The sequence below is a fragment of the Balearica regulorum genome, chromosome 3 (genome assembly GCF_011004875.1).
Source record: "Balearica regulorum gibbericeps isolate bBalReg1 chromosome 3, bBalReg1.pri, whole genome shotgun sequence".
Taxonomy (NCBI): domain Eukaryota; kingdom Metazoa; phylum Chordata; class Aves; order Gruiformes; family Gruidae; genus Balearica; species Balearica regulorum.
Genome location: NC_046186.1, coordinates 44,800,970 through 44,818,669, shown reverse-complemented (window position 1 = coordinate 44,818,669; position 17,700 = coordinate 44,800,970). Strand labels below are relative to the sequence as shown.

Genomic DNA, 17,700 nt, shown 5'->3' with positions numbered 1-17,700 from the left:
TACCTTGCCTTGCCTTACTCTTTCCCTTCCCTTTTTCTCGCTTTACTACTCTAATCTCCTTCAGTCACTACCATCTCATCTCCAACTGCAATAAAGATTCTCACAGTGTATATTTACTTAATGAATTAAACCAGAAATATTATAATATTCCAACACTTCCTGTATCTTTGGGATGTCACCATGTGACTGCGTTCGTTATATAATGTGCCCATGCCCTGTAAAATAGTCTAGCTGGTCTTCATTGTATTGTTTAGCTTTCTTATCTGTTGTGTTTGTTTAGTTCAATATGACACTGCAGAATAATAGGAGCATTAAAATTGCATAATTGCAGTACTGGTAAAATACCACTGCTGTTGGTGAAGTACTGATGAAAAATGAATGCAATTCCTCACCAAATTTGGACTGTCATTTTAAGAGCAGTCATCTAAAAACAGGTAGTGTTTAGAAATGCATGACTACAATGTTTACCCATGAAGAAAACAGTGTTTCTTAATATTTCTGAAGAACCATATGTCTCTTTCAGTAGATCATACCAGTTTCTTTTGTGCAGGCCAATAAGGGTCATTAAACACCAATGGGTCTCTGAGTCCTTCTTCAGAGTCAATGACATTGTAGGCTTCACCAGGGATCTCATTTTCCTTCTGCACAAGATCTGCAGGGCAAGGGAGGCAAATGAACTATGAAAAACATAATCACTGATTTTACTGTTGCTTTTTTCATCATAAAAATTCCATTTATTTAAATTCCATTAAAAAAACACATTTGCCTGGGAAAGCATATATACTTTTGTTGTATTTATAGTTTTTCATTTTAAAAAAGAGTTTTGTCATTCTTTTTGGAAAAAAAATTAACTATTTTCTATAATAAATATTACACAAGTTTATTATATAAACTTCAGCACAAAGCAGATGGTTAACAAAGTAAATTCCTCTAGAACAGTTTCTCAGAGGTGACAGGAAAATATTTCACAAGTACCTGAGGGGATTAGTAATCTAACACTCATTTTCAGAAGTGACTTGAGCACCAAGGTTCAGCTTTTCAAAAGTACCTGGGTCTTTAACTCATATTTTAATTTAAGAGGGTTAGACCCCCAAAACCTATGAGGATCTAGAATTCAGGATGAAAAGCCTTACTGAAAGTCGAGGGGATTTGGGTTATCAAAGGCCAGATTTTTTAAAAAAAGTATTTAGGATCTTAGAGGCAGAGAGACATCTCTAGCTATTTTTTTTTTTTTTTCAAAGTAGAGTGAAGAAGGGTTAAGTCCCTAACACTCACTGAGATTAGTGTGCTCTTAGAAAGTGCTAGGTACACCTCTGCATCTAAATGCCTTTAAAAAATCTTTTCTTGAATTGCTTTTGAAAGTGAGGTTTATCATCTGAATGCAGTGATTTATCCTATTCTTAATTCTCGACCTCACAAAGATTGCCATAGACATGCTTTACTCAAATAATTTTGCATCATGATCTTGATGGAAATGGACAGGATTAGATAACAAAATCTTATTTTAACAAAATATAGTTGGTATTTAGATCCAGAAATTCATAAAACATTGAGAGCTGAAAATAGCTGACAGTTTTGCTCTACTGTGACTGTATTTGGGAGAGCTCTGTTAGACCCTGAGCACGTTCAGCTTCAAGAGTTCACCCTGTAAATGCTAAGCAGCCCACAGCACAAGCACATATGTATGAAGTCATACTGTTAACAGTGCTGATAATATGAATGACTAACTCGCTTTCACCGTATTTGCCACAGTTGGGAAGAAGATGAGGGGTAGAATGAAAAAGAAAGTTGCAACACGACACAAATCTGGCAAGACGCAGTTTCGGGTTATGATTTCTGAGGAAGCAGAATTTCTTTCTGATTGCATTATACCACGAATATCTGCAGCTCCATTTTTTTATCCTCTGCTAATTTTTTTCTTGCTTTATAACTGACTCATATAATTATCTTATATAAATACAAATTTCTCTGTAACAGTTTTCAGTATTCAGCCTTTAAAATGAATCCACTCTTTAGTACTGAAAATGTTAGTTCCTTCCTGAGTCACGTTTGAATTTTTTCCTGTACTGACAGGCTTCTGAGCACACTGGCTGATGGTGAGCTTTGTCATGAGATGCTGAGATATAAAGAACAACAGGTTACCTCATAATCTCTTCTTGTTAATGCTTGTTCTGGAGAGCACCTGCTGTCTTTAAAAGGGATTTGAGTGACCCAAGATTAAGAAGTCTCCCTACAACAATTACTGTTCTTATCACTGAAGAATACTCATACCAATGTGACATCTTCCTGATGGTTTCAAATTCACAGACTGAGGGAGAGATAAGAGTCAAAGAACCATACAGTGTGCAATTATAAGAAGACATCAAACCGGTCCAATACGATTCCATTTTGGAGAAGAGTAACGCTATCAGACTAATTGATTTCTGTCTGTAAAGTATCTATTAGGACAAAACCCCTCTGATTTCATTTAAAGAAATTTTGAAGTGCAACTGTGCTTACAGTATTTTTAATCATCTTTCTAGTTCATCCTTATTGGGCAAATGACATAATGGGGACAAGGAAGCTAAATGAATTATACAACCTAACACTGGCAATGCTTCCGAGAGGGTATTAAAACTCAAGAGTACTATCACCAGTATGTCTTGCTACCTCTTTGGTTTAAAAGATACAAAATTATAAACTTCTGTTCTTAGGAGGTCCAGTCAAGTTTGTGATATAAATAAAGGATCTGCTACCACAGCAGCCATGATAGTATATCCCATATTGCTCCTCAAAACATTTTTCTAAGCCTTTTTAACCACTGATCCCCATTACCTTCATCGATGATATAAATGATACCCACTGTATCTGCCCATCCTTTCTTCTTTCCAACAATCTAGGCACAAATAAAGGACATAAACTATAATTTTGTTTCTTCTCCTCCCCAACCCTCAACTCGGGATCCTTCAGAAGACATCTTTAAGAAACAGAGAAAATAAGTATCAAACCTAAATATCAAATATTGTTAACTAAACTTCCAATTTAGTACTCTTTCATACTAATTGAGAAAGTGTGCCTGCTGGGAACCTTCTTTTGTCCAATCTGGGTACATGTTGAGGTCTCCAGATGGCCAAACATCTTCTAGGTTATAGCAGTAATGTGTGCACCATCTAACTCATTTAGATGGTAGCTGAACTAAAATGGAATTGACCTAGATTTATTTCCAAGTAAAGAAAAAACAACTAGTCGAAGTCACAGACTGGTTAGAAACTGAAATTAATTATTTTAAATCAGATGCAAATGGTGAATTTGCCAGAAGGAATGAGTAGCAGAAGGTGACAGTGATAAAGGGTAAATGAACACTGTCATCCTGGGTACTAGGTGATGGAAAGCCGAGATGGCAGTCTGTTACATCTGAAGAAAGTTTTGACTGTCCCAAGTTGAGAAAGTGAAATTGTTATCTGAGGTCAATTCATTTATGCTTGGCTATGTTCAGGATTCCTCCAGTGGAAGAGAATACAGTTCACTGCTTGTAAGCTCTCTATTTGTAAATGCATTAGAATATTTTCCTTTTTGTGCTAATAACAAAGCTAGAAGGATAATCTCCAACTTCAGAGCGCATTATGCATAGCTGTCTTCTTGACTATAGAACACCTGAAATGCATTGATTGTATCCACAGTGGTAGAAAAAAATGTGCAAACAGCAACCAAATTAATTAGTAAGCTGTAGCATGCTGCCAAAAGCAGAGATGGTTAAACATTAACTTTATTGGGGTGTATGCATCTAACATCTCAATGAATAATACGTTTCCAGCACCGCAGAAATTGTGTCAGCTACATTGTGGACCCCAGTGGTATATGGTGATCTACTAAACCAGACAGATACAATGAGGTAGACTTCTGTTTGTCTGGATTGGACACAGGAATCCAGACTCTTCCAGTGATCCACAGATCAGTTATTATACAACAAACCCCATCAGCTCCTTCACAGCTTGCTCAGCCTGCTCTGTCACTATGTAGTTAAGAAGCCTTTAATCTGCAGGCTGACATAGGCGCAATGAGTCTACAGACTAAAATTTCATACACAATTTGGATGAAAGCTAATTACTGCCTGTTATTCTAGCTGCTTTCCTCCGAGTAGAAGAATGTGGGGAAAAAAATCAAATGCCTTGCTTTTACTGCTTCATGCTTTGTGCTATGAACTGCAACTGTGAAAATGTTAGTACAAAAATAGAGCTATTTCTATGTTTCAAGAGTATAAAAGATTGTTAGATAGCCATAAAGTACTGCTGGTCAAGATGTATCCCTCAAGATATATGCCTAATTTACTCCAAATTAAAATTCTGTTCTCTGGGTTCCCAGCTGAGGACATATTTTTACAATCATTTCCAGTGAAAAGTGCATTTTCAGATCTGAGCAACAGTCCTTAAAATGGGGCTTTGTGATACCGAAAATGAGCCCACTAAAGGCAATTAGTGCACAAAGCTTTATGCCCATGTGTGTAACTCTTGAACTCCAATGGGACTGTTCACATCGTGCAAAGTGAGTAACATGAATCAGCCTTTGCAGGACTAGAGACTTCAGTGTAACATCACTAACACCATTATAATATACTATTTAAAAATCAAGCAAGCCTAAAGATTAGTCTAAGTGAAAACTGTTGTTCATTGAGTATAACAGATCAAACAGAAGGAAACAAATGTAACAACAAGGGAACCAGGAAAAACAGCAGCAAAATCAAAGGATGTGAACATGTATATAGCATGGTTTACCAGAGGTGAAAAAATTACAAATAAGAAAGGAGATAATGTGCTTTAAAATTCAATAATCAGAGGAAAATTATGAATTAATAAGGAAAATTATATCTTCCAAAACTCGTATTTGTGATGTACAAGATATTTGAGCCAGATTCATACATATATTTTAAGAAATGGCAAACCACAGATTTCAACAATAAAAAGCCTTTTCATAATCAGAGAACAGTATAAGAAATTTTGTTAATGAAAGTTGCAGTGTCTCCTGTCACAATATCCTTTGATGACAAATTATGCTTCAAGGTGAGAGCCAAGTCAGTTGAGATTCTTATTCTGAATTACCCCATAGGAATCTATCTCTCTCTCTCTCCTGACTATAGGTAGACCCTGATGAGTTGAGAGCCCTTGGAGTAAAGTCACCCTTTCCAACTTCTTTCCTATGTAACAGTTTTCTGGTTAATGTATCTATTCATTGGACACCAATGTAAGTACTTCCATATATTTTTTCTTTTTATTTTCTAGTTTGGAAAGGGACAAGCATTTTAACACATTATTTCAAGAAACTATTTCTTCCTTAGAACCTTTTCTTATCATGTTCTGAATCCTACAACAGTGGTTTTCAGCATCTCTCATCATGCATTCATATTCACCACCATTTCCTCAAAAAAGGACAATTTTAACTATAGCTTTTGCAGGAGATTTCATCTATTTCCAGATAACCCATTAACCGTTCCTCCACACTGTACACCCAAAAACTGTAAGTCCACTGTGTGCCTACATCACTAGTGCTATTTACAGTTGTCATCACCCTGTCTCCAGAAGAACATGAGTGACAGTATTTCTAGATGAGGAGACACTGGAAGTGCTAGGACTTTCCACCAGAGCCCTATTTCAGAGCCAGGGTCACTCTGGTCTAGCACCGATTTTGAGGGCAGAATATCAGAGCACTTCCAGAGACAGACTGCTGAGCTGCTGGGGTCCTTGGTCTGACCCAGCATGGCAGCTTCTGCATGTTTTAATAATGCAGCTAGTTACCAGAAATGACCAGAAGAAGCTTCTTCTTCATTTATCACATTGCCTCCTCACATGCACGGAGCTTTATTTTTGAGGCAATGGCCAACTACAGCCGAGTGGGCTCCTGGCTATTCTAAATTATACCAAGGCTGAGAACACTGTAAATCAGGCAGGAAACTTTAATGCCACCTTTGGCCACAATGACCATCAATCCTCTATCCCCATTAGTCACAACTGGAATCCAGCCCAAGTGTCTGCAGTCTTAAACGAGATACCATCTTTGATGACCAGTTTCTATCAGATCTAAACTAGTCCAGTGACAAAACAGTTGTCCTTCCCCACAACCTATGGAGGTGAGAAAAAAACAGTAAGAAATAGGATGTTTTCCATGAAAGAGAATTTATATGCAAAAAAAATTGTGCTCCTGCTACAACCAGCAATCTACAGTAGAATATTTTTAGGATACAGATAATTCTGGCTTAGTTCCACAAAATGAACAGTAGAACTGCCTCAATTTAATTACCACCCCATGAAGCAATCTGACAGCCCCAATGCAGTGCTTAGTAAGCATTTTACCTCAGACAGCTTGAAGATGTATTGTAGCACTGAAATTACAATACGTACCATGACTTGTTCTGTCATCCTACTTTGGGAATGCAGCATGCTTGTCTCTATAATGAGCTGTCTGATATTCACCCATTTCACCTGTAGCAAACAGGAGTAAAACATAAGTAACCATAAGTTGGCATATTAGTTGAATGCAAGCTAAAATATTCATTTTTGGCAGAAGGTTTCAGATTCTTTTAACTATCTAGACAAGTGTAATACATAATTTACTTACATTTACATTTTGAGAAACATTTTGAATTTTCTAAATTTTTAATTATTACAATCTGGGGAGAAAAAAAAACACCAAACAAACAAACAAAAAACAACCCACAAACCCTGTTCTCTCCTTCTCCATCTTACTTTCTACTACAAGATTCCTGGAAAGTATATTAGGGACATACTTGCTACTACATCTGACACAGGGATAAAATATGTAAAACTTAAGGACACATATGTGCGTCCTATTAAGAAAATTAACTCTGCAAGAAAAAGGTTTCTCTGCTTAGTTCAAAAACCAAAGAAGAAAAACAATGTATTAAAAAAAAAAAAAGTAATACAACATTTTATAAAGCTTATACTAATGCAATTCCAGAATTTTTTTATAAATGTATTTATGCTTGAAAATATATGCTAGTCTGCACTTCTGCAAGCATAATGAAATTATGTACCTTTCTTAAAAAACAAAACAAGTGATTCAGCTTGTTTCCAGCAGAAGAAAGATTGAAACTTATTTATTCATATGAAATCTTACAGAGAAAATGGAATAGCTTCATTTTCTTTTTAATTATGGCATTATATCAGAACTGGACTCTGCCACCCTTCCTCTGGCTAAGCAGTTTTTAGAAGGTGTGTGGAAAAGCAGTTAAGCCCAGGCTAAAACACCCACCTCACAGGAACTATTCACACCTATGAGAAGACCCACCTAAAGCATGCAAGCAATCAATTACTTTTCATTGACATAGTCATTGACTTAAAACTGCTGTGAGTTAAGTGTCGTGGACTGAATCCTGCTTAATGCCATCTCAGAAGCCATGAATTGTGGAATACAGAAGAATAATACCCCATGTTAGCCATAGCAATAGCTTAAAAAAACAAAAAAAAAACCCCAAAAACCCAAAAAAACCAACCAAAAAACAACCCAAAACCAAACCACCTTTAAAATAGATTTAGTATAAATAAGTAAAAAACTGAGACTCTTCTGTTTCTCTGTAGGATTCTAAGGAAAGAGTCCATGGGAATATACAGTATCTGTAACACTATCAGGGCCCGTGAATTTAAGAAATTATTTGGAAGTTAATTGAAAATTTAGGCTTGAAATGTCTTTATAACCGGCAGAATATCAACAATACATGATATGATATGATATGATATGATATGATATGATATGATATGATATGATGTGATACGATATGCCCATTTGTGCTCAACCTTCCCTTTTCTGTTTATCGCACCTATGTTTGGTTAAGTCAGTGCTCTGTTCCCTGTCATTGCCTGGGAACAAGAGATCAGTAATTGCACAGGTCATATATCAGCCAAATTTTCTCTCAGTGTGTACTTAGCTGTTTCTGAAGATCAAGTCCTCCTTGCGATCACGCAGATTAAGAATCTAAAAGTCAAAAGACTGAGAATCCCAAAAAGATGAACTGAAGCAAGACAAGCTAGATTACACAAAAAATCTGATGCATATAAAGGCAGAAGCAAAGATTTAAAAGTCCAAATATACTTGAGAAAGATCATTTGCTATATGCTATTTTAAAAAAATACGTGGAACCATCTGCAAGATAAAATATAGTTTAAATTTGTCAGATGTTAGCTCCCTTACAAACCCTGTGTACAATGAATTGTCTTTGGGTCTTACTCATTCTTTTGAGTATGAATTATTTCTGAACCTTTATTTCCTTTCTCTTACACAATATATTTCTCTTTATTTCCTTTAAAAATAGAAATGCTCGGTTACCTTTCTTCAGACTGACAGGGTTACAGAAAACAGAAGCACCTCAAGATTTAGAAAGCACTTCCCAGTCACTATAACTTGAAAGCAAGAGTTTTCACTCTCAAAGAGGCATAACGTCCAAAAAGAAACAATACTCTGAACAAAGATGAAAAATTGTAGATTACTTTCACAGGCTCTCATTCTACAATGGGGGAAATATCCACACTCTAGCTAGACTTCTTTGAAAAGAATATTTTCCTTTTATATAGAGATAAAAAGCAAAGCTTTCAGGTCAGAGGCTATAGGGGAAAAGAGCTAATGTCTCCCCATGCTTTGATGTTACAAGTAGTCCCTCGTTACAGAAGTGTATTAGAGCTACTAGTAAACTGAGCCAGCATATTTAATAACCACTTTCAGTATGGGTGGTATATGGATTATTCTGTACATAACACAGCAAGAAAAGTCATGTGCGTTATGAACAATACACAGACCTTTCTTTTAACGTGTTAACATTACTTTAAAAGATGCCATAGCTAAAAGGTAATGTGTGATTTATAGATCCCACAGGAAGACTTCTCCTTATAAATGTATCTGAAACAACTACAGGCAGCAAAGCAGGATTAAGTGTTCCTCTCACAGTGAAATGTAACACACGTAACTAGTGTGTAATATCTGAAAACAGCAAAATTCAATCTGTTGAGTACGAAACACAACAGTGATGATTAATAGTAAATGATGTCTCTGTTGCTTTTGAAGCTGAAGGACTGCAGACTGGAGGAACCAGTCTAAAACTGCATGGTGTAGTTCAGTTGTCTTTCACAAATTCTTAGGAGCAAAACCTGAAGGACCTAATGCACCAGTTTGCATTGGTCCTAATGCACTAATGCACCTAATGTACCAATTTACTTGTTAACCCACGTTTTGGAATGTTGTATCTCAAAACTCAGGAGATGCTGGAATGATATAAAGATTACCTTAAAAAAATCAATCTAAAATGTTAATCAAATTTTTGGTGTTATGTAGCACCAAGCTGTGTAACAGTAAGAGATATGCTTAGAAAAAAATATTGAATTATTTAACTTACTTTTTTTTTTTTTTTTTTTGTATCTATGTAAATTGAAACTTTCTAGGAGTACTAATCCTCAAATTAACAAAAACCCCCACTTTATTCTCTTAGGTATTTGATATCCTCCAACAGAACACTACACACAAGAAAATATAATTTCTGATTGAGTTTTGTATCATTTGGAAAATTATGTTTGTTTGGATATTAGTGAAATACTAATTGCTGACTGAGACCACTGATTATGCAAATTTGAAAATTACATGAATATTATTTAGGTACCCTGTAGTTTGAGCATTGCTTAGTAGACAATCAAACAGAGAGATCGTCCACCAAAATCTCTCAAAAATCTCAAGTAATCAGAAAGCAATTACCCTACATTTGAACCAGAGGCAGATGATACACTCTCGCAACTTTTCTTCTCAGAAGTGCCTGCAGGAACTTCTGTAGAACTCCACAGATTTCATCCAGAAGTGAGCCACCGCAAGAGGGGCAACAAGGATTTCTGAGGCACTTGCACTACAGAGTTTCTGTAGATGGAACATATCCAAAAGAAACAGAAGAAAAGCAGAAAGGTTGGGAAAAGTGAAAGTGAAAAGGAAGTTCAGAAGAAAGCAAAGAAAAAGTGGGTTAAAAAAACCCACTAGATATATGAGGAGTAGGGATAAAGAAATAAAACTACAAGAAAATAAAAAATGGGGAACCTTAAGTAGAGAGGAACAAGGGAAATACCAGTCTCACTAAATGTTTCCTGGTATGGCAGCAAAGAAGCAAATCATTCTCCCCGTAGGTTCAGGTACCTGCCACAAGAATTCCAGGAGGAGTTTTTGAGCTTGATTATTCTTAACAGCTTTCCAGATTACCTTTTAAGCTTTGTAAGTATTGTTTATAAATATATGTGAGATGAATGATGGAAATATTGGAGAACAACGTCCTAAATAACAGCAGCCTTTCTACACTCAGCTTCTACATTGGTAAGATGTTTGAACTGATGATATTGGCTTAACAATGCTATGAAATCACCCTACCCCTCTGCTGGAAGATACATCTCCAAAACCAGAGCTGTCTGAACGGAATCCATCCTTCGTCCCTCCAGCTGTATACTCACTGCGCTAGCGTGAAATCACCTTCTGAGATACTATAAACTCATCACTACACAGACATAAACTTATGCTATATGGATAATGGGTGCCCCAGAAAAGGCTCACAAGCCCCATTACAAGAGCACCAGGAGCAGAGAGTTGTAAACCAGTGTCCAAAACCACAGCAGCTGTATTCATCAGAGAATCTCCTGAGGTGCCCGACAGCTTTTAACAAGTAAAATAACAAAAAATGCAGACCTGCTTTTTCAATGGAGGGTATTACACACAAATGCTACATTTTGCATCTCTCAAATGACTGAAAGTGCTGAAGCTATGACAGACCATGTCCTGTTCTCTGTTTCAAAATCTATTTTGGAATTCTCCAGACTTTTCCAGATGTTTCCAGACTACCTCCTCAGTAACACACTTGTGAAACACTTAAAACCTCTCTGCTCTGGTCTGCTATTTCTTCATCCTGCTTCCACACCATTTTCTGCCTTAATGCTGAAGTTTCTGCACAATGGTAGGTGGCTTTCCCAATACCTTTCTCTTTTAGTATGTCAGCGTTACTCTGCTCCATTTAGATGGTAATGCTTTTTAGACTTATTTTCTCCCCTTTCTTTTGGAGAGGCCCTATGCGGACCCCATTCCAGCTCCCCAAGCAGGACCAGAAGGAGCAGGGGTGGGTTTCCGGGTGGGATGTCTAAACAGGGGGGACAGTTCTGTGCACTTTGTGGCAATGGGGAGGTGCAGCTGTAGGGATCCCGAGCAGGTTGGTCTGCTTCCTCCTCCAGAGCACTTATTTTTTGCCCTTGTGTATTCTTAAATGGTGAGCCACTGGGAACAAAGACCATCCAGTGCATGTGTTTGGAAAGAAACACAGGAGAAGGCTCTCCAGCTAACAAGCAATAGTGATGAGAGTTTTCTTTAGTAAGCTATGTGAATTATAAACAATATACTACTGCCATGTGTTAAAAAAGAACAAGGTCACTAGTGAGAAAGAAACTAACTGTTATTCTTAACAGACAAAGTCAGGAGATACAAAAGGGCATACATCATTTCCCTCTGAAACTGTATGATAAAATGACAGCAAAAATCAGCTTAGAAGCAACACGTGAACTAGCCTTCTGTGCCTCCTGCTCTCTTCCTTCCAAGACTAAATGGATCTGTGTCTCTCTTTTGTCACATTGTTGTAACTTTCATTCAGTCTCCCCACTTCACCTTGACCGCATCTGAACAGTGACAATATGTTTCTTGTTCTTCACACTTTTCCCAGCAAGGATCACTGACAGCCTCTTACTTTGTATTTTCTCGGCTTTTGAGGCAGTGATTTTTTTTTTTTTTTCCTTCTTTTTCCCCCAGCCATCATCATTGCTATTTGGAGAGAATTTGGTTCAATTTCCATTTTAAACGTGAAATGTTTGAATTAGCTGATAATGTCTCCCAGCTTGCAGAGGAAAAAGCTGGCCTTTAAAAAAGCAAAAAATAAAAGTTTTATTTTTTGCAAAATAAAAAAATGAAAAGCTGCAGAATAATCTTAAATCATTTTATACTGCACATAAAACTTGAAAATAATGAGAGCTCTTCAATTTAGAAATGATTGGGGTTCTAGGCATACGAATCAGGGAGCACTGTAAAATTATTAGAACACTACAGCATCTTTCATAAGCATTTCAATTCAGAGGTGATCAAAGATTCTGGACTTGCAGAGCAATTTACTTGGCATTTGCAGGAAAGCCTCACTCTTTCAAACTGAAGCACTCTTAACAATATGAAGAACTCCAATAATTTTAAATTGATGTATACCATACATGCCTAGAAATCCAATTTAGTCTTTAAATAAAAACATTATAACTTCAGAAGTATGAAGGGCCCACCCACAACATAACAGCAATCTAGCCATTCCAATTCACATGTCAATTCAGCCTAGCTGTTATTTCTCCCGTGCTAGGTTTTTCTGGCATGAGGACTTGCTGAAAACATTAGAGACAAGTATTTGTTTCTTTTAACTCTATCCTTCAGGCTCGCTTTCTGATTATCTATGAAGTTTTTCCAAAACCCAGTGAACTTCTGGACAGCCCCAGATTGCAAGCTGATTTGCAAGGTGTGAATGGTATTTTTTTTGCAAGGTATAAATGTTATTTCTAAATACTTTTAAATTCTGCAGATAGATTAAAAACAGAAGACAATGTTTATGCCACATCAAAGATGCAATACATTCTCAACCAAAAACTTAATTCAGCTGACAGTAAGGTTGTAAATAAGTACATCTATTTTTAATTTAGCTGAGTTTAGATTTGCAAATAAGTATATCTATTAAGGGAAACACAGAGTACATTGAATTCTAAAAAAATATTGGTAGAGTGGGATAATAAAAATAAATCTAAAGTTTAAAAATTACATCTCAAGTATACTCAAAAATGTTGTGTTGAAGACCTCTGAGAGGTCTTGTGTTGACCCAGCAGGTCCTCTGCTGCCTCCCTGCCAATTGTCCTTCTATGTAAAACAGATTCCTGTCACCAGACAACTTGTGAAGTCTCTCAGTTTCACGTAGCAGGCAACCTCCTTTCCAGCCATACTGGCCATACCAGAAACCCTTCCTCTAGCCCATAACGCCTGGGAGTGGTCACGGGAGAGCTATTGTCTATAGACAATGAAGTATTCTTGTCCTTATTGACATAGATGCAAGACATATACAAGGCAGACAGTGATATTTCAGGTTAGATGCTGTCTTGAAGTTCAGTTCTGAAAGTATCATATTAACTTCTAACTAGGTGCTATAAGGATATCCACACAAGTCTGGATACACCTTGACAATGCTGGGGATAACTGGTGCACTGGAAACAAGTAAGTGGAGGGGATCAATCAAACTAGGTGACCATAAATGTTTCCGTCAGGCTTTAAAACCACACAGAAGTTGTTTTGTTTCATACAGGAGATGCAGGTGATGCACTAGTGCATGGAAAAACCCCAAACAGCATAATCCACTTGTCACAAATTTATAAGATTTGCTGCCATTATTTTAGATTTTAACAACTGTAAGTAGCTTCTCCAACTTGTAGCATGCTAGAATGCTTTTAAGTTGGAAGGAGCTTCTGGAAGTCACCTGGTGCAACCACCAAAACAACAGAGAAGCAACATATTTCAGGTTGCTTGGGATTTTGTACAGTCAAGATCTGAATATCTCCAAGGATGTAGTTTTATAAATCACTAATGCTTCCTTATGTTCTTTACCTTTTAAATTACAGTATTCTAAAATCAGGAAATTTTAGATTTTCTATCTAAAATGTTGATAGCCAGGCCTGTTTCTAAGGATAGAACATATCTATGAAATATTAATGTGGCGTAAACCAATGCAGGTGCCCTTGAATATTTTTTAGTACTATTGGAGTTTATGTGATCTATGATAAGTCTGTTGTGTTCCCTGTGGACTACAGCTTAGCCTCAAGACTTAGTGGATGTGTGACTTAGTGCAAATTTAGTGGAGACGATGATGTCTATAAACCCTTACAAAATGTCACACACAAAAAAAGTATTAGCAGATTTCTACCTCGAACTATGCCAGGCTCACTGACAAACAGCAAAAGTGCTTACAAGTATCCATCATAATGTTCTCGGGCTTATAAAATTAATTTAGCCTCTTGTGGTGGAGACTGACACCAGCGAGCAGTGGATGTATTTTAAAGTATACATTCTCTTTTCTTGAAAATAGGAAAAGACACTAAATCTCTCCAGAATCTTTTAAATAATGAAACCTGAAGTACCTCTAACTGGACAAATTTGTGACAAAGCTTGAGGACCAAGCCACAAATGTTGGTCACAAAATTGCATATTTCATATCCATCTTAATTATTTTCTATCAGATTTGACCTTCCTTTCCCATATTTGCTTTGCGTGATGTTTGAAAGAAAACTTGCTTTGGAAATGTAGAGTAACAGTTGTCATGGCTTCAAAAGGAAAACTATCTACATGTTCAATACTAAACATAGATGCAGTCAGAAAAAGAAGAGATATTACCAAAAAAGCAAATATTTTCCAATTCCTGAATTCTTTATAATTTTAACTGCAGTCTTAAATTACATTTAAATGTATATAATGTTTATAATCTATTTCAGAAAAAACCAATTTAGCTCAGTATAGCATTGCACTTTGAAGTTCACCTATGGAGATAAACTATATGGGAGAGAAACATGTTCCCATCTTTCCTGAAGCTGGTTTTTGGTAGCGTTCGGTAAGACAAGGTTGTCCAAACAAAAGAGAAAAATAGTTCATGCCGCTACAACTATTTTGTGTAGTAGCCAGATGCCTCCTATTATTTTTGAGTCAAAACCCAAAATGTTCATGACATGATAAAAATCTAAAAGTCTTAATCTATAGATTACCTTTCAGTTTCCTCAGTGTTGAAGATTATTGTTCTGCTTTGAGTAGTTTAATCAGGTACTTAAAATTTCCCTTTATGCGTGCAACAGCTATCTGAAATCAGCTGCCTTCAGCCTTTCCAGAAGCCTCAGGTCAGGAAAAGAAAAAGGTAAATATTGTCAGAAAAAGTGTCTAAGTTCAATAAGCTCTACTAATAACTTAACAGATTTCCCTTTAAGATTCACCTCGACCTCGTAATAATTTTTTAAAAACTAACCTGCCTAATGTCCTAAAAGTTTTAAAACATGGCAACACATTTTTTTAAATACCATTTTTCAATACTAATTTGAGAAGACCTTGAACTAAAAAGAATGGTCTTTTATAACCACTTACTGCTGTGGTTTTACAATGTTTCTGTATACTGAGAACAGAAGGAACAGCCCTGAAAAAGGAAAGTACTCATCCAAGTCAAAACAAGCAGCTATCAGTTGCTCTTGCTGTAGTATTCTCCAAAAAAACTATTTTTGGTTGGGTTTGGTTTGTTTTCACTGCCTATTCAAACACAATGGAAACAGCATATGTTATGCACACTCCCGTAATTAAAAAAAATTCTGACAGGATTTCACCGAAGCTTTCCAAGTACATTCTTTGGTTGCAAAGAGGATCCCTGAATAGTTACAATCTCAGCTGAAAGACTGAGGGTTTCACACAGTTATGAATGTATAGCAAGATGAGTTTATGACACAAACGCTTCTGATAATCCAGCCATGGAGGACTTCAGCAGGTGTCAGCGGTAGAGTGCATTCTACTGTTCCCTAACAGTACAAGTAGGGTATTTGATTTGTTGTAAGGGAAGTATAGCTCTACTTGTAGGGCACTTCCTCTGAAATAAAACCACATCCTCCTGCCTTCTTCATTGAGTATTTATTTCCAATTTGTTCTGTTTAAAAAATATTAAACTGAAACCAACATATCTTTTTCATTCTTCCAGATAGATGAAGTTGGAAAAAAATCACAGATGCCAAACTATGAATGCTTAGAACCAAGGAGGACATTACCCCAAAGGTGAATATTAATAAGAGTATTGAAGCACTTACAATGGAAAGTATTTGCATACTTATCTACACAGTGATCACTCTTCAAACCATCATAAAGTTGAGTTGGTTTTTGCAAAATTACTTGCATTCTACCAACAAACTGAATACAGAGTGCCCATTTTTCAGGCATTCTTCCAAGACCTTAATACTAGAAGTAAATTAGATATTATATTTCTATGAGACAAACTTTTTCATACCTCAAGATACATTCTTAAATCGTGATATTTTGTAAATATTATAATTCCCCTATTAAAGTAGATAACCTTGAGACCATAATGACAAAGAAGTACTGAAATTTGAGCCTGATTTATCCCTGAAAACCTTCACTGTAGTCAGCAAGAATTTACAGAACCTGGTCAAAGATATAAATACATATATAAGGATTTAGCGGTTAGATTATTGAAGCCATGTATGAAGCAGCATACTCTAGTGGGTGCTATTTCTAATTTAAGAATTCCTCCTCTATCGTGGAGATAAATCGTGTACTGTAGGTACTATTTTGCCATTTCCTTTCTTTTAATTATAGGCAAAACAAACACAACCTCAGAACATCCTTGTTATTACTGTGAGAAAGGAAAGGGAAAAAAATAACGAGGGTGGGACAGAGAATGCAAGAAGCAGGTATTTTTGACAAGTTGCACGATTAATATAAATGGACATTAAAGGAATTTGTAAAGGAAATTTCAAAAGGAGAGAAGATATTTAATAGAGGCTCTGTTAGCCAGCACACCAGTCACTGGAACAGGGCATTTATTCCTTGAAGGGGCGGCAGGGGATGAAAATTTATCTAATTGGAAATGTTTCTCAGTGAGCATGGGAAATGAAAGATTAAAAATAAATAGCTAGAGGAGATTCAAATGGGGCACTTTTACTACCACAATGAGATGCCTCTTCAAACTGTAATTCTTGAGAGAGTTTTCCTGATCTTGAGATTCACTGCACAGCAACTACAAGGTGAGATCCTATTGCCCACGTTCTTGTTTTCCAGGTGGTCTCCCTCTCCCTGCACTTTTGCTCCTCCTGGATCCTTGGGCATCTGCCCACATAAAACAGAGTCTGCAACTTCTGGCACAGGCAGAAAATGAATATGTTGCATTATTTATCAGTGATTGCCCTCCAAATAGTCCAGGGCAGGGTGAGAACGGTGTTTCAGTGTTCCTGAGACCACGTCCCTTTTCACAGCTACCTGGCTGGTAGCATCTGAGTTGCAGAACGGTGTATTTTATATTATAGTATATTATGACTGTTTCCATTCTCTTTGCCCTTGCAGTGGGATTTCTCTCCTCTGGTTTTAGTTATCTAAAGGTTTCACAAAGAACTCAGTGAGAGCTCAAGACGCCTACAATGACATATTTACATATAGGTGTCTACAGACACACTGAATAGCCCCTCAATTATGGGCCTTGGTTCAGTTGACCATGCATGGGTTTCTAATGCCATTTGAAATATCCTGGGGTATCCAAGATATATCTGACTGGTCCACAAAGATGACACAGGACATGCAGGAGACCCACTTCCAGGGTGCACCATTCCACAGCATCTCAGATGCTACTAGATCCCGCTAGAGCTGAATCAGGCCCCTCGTCAACAATTGGTTGTGTTCAGAAAATAATTCGGCTGACCAAGCATGATATCTGTATTATGGTGAGCTGAATGGCTCCCTAGGCCCTAGTGACTATGCGTCCATCGACTTAATGGTAACCTAACACCTAGCACAAATGCCAACAGCACGATCAGAAATCTAAGTGTAGCAGGATTTAGGAACTTTCACTGTAAATGTCTGTGAATGGGAGCCGAATCTTGCCATAGT

The 17,700-nt window shown here is 36.8% G+C and overlaps 1 protein-coding gene across 1 annotated transcript in view; it reads right to left on the bottom strand.

The window, feature by feature from the left end:
• LOC142601209 (uncharacterized) overlaps nucleotides 1–17,700 on the bottom strand; it is a 196,252-nt gene that overhangs the window by 16,153 nt on the left and 162,399 nt on the right. Inside the window, exons 4-5 of the mRNA XM_075749994.1 lie at nucleotides 6,372–6,452; nucleotides 534–652 (exon numbers count right to left, since the gene is read on the bottom strand). Coding sequence (XP_075606109.1) covers nucleotides 534–652; nucleotides 6,372–6,452 — 200 coding nt within the window. The remainder of the gene's footprint in view (nucleotides 1–533; nucleotides 653–6,371; nucleotides 6,453–17,700) is intronic.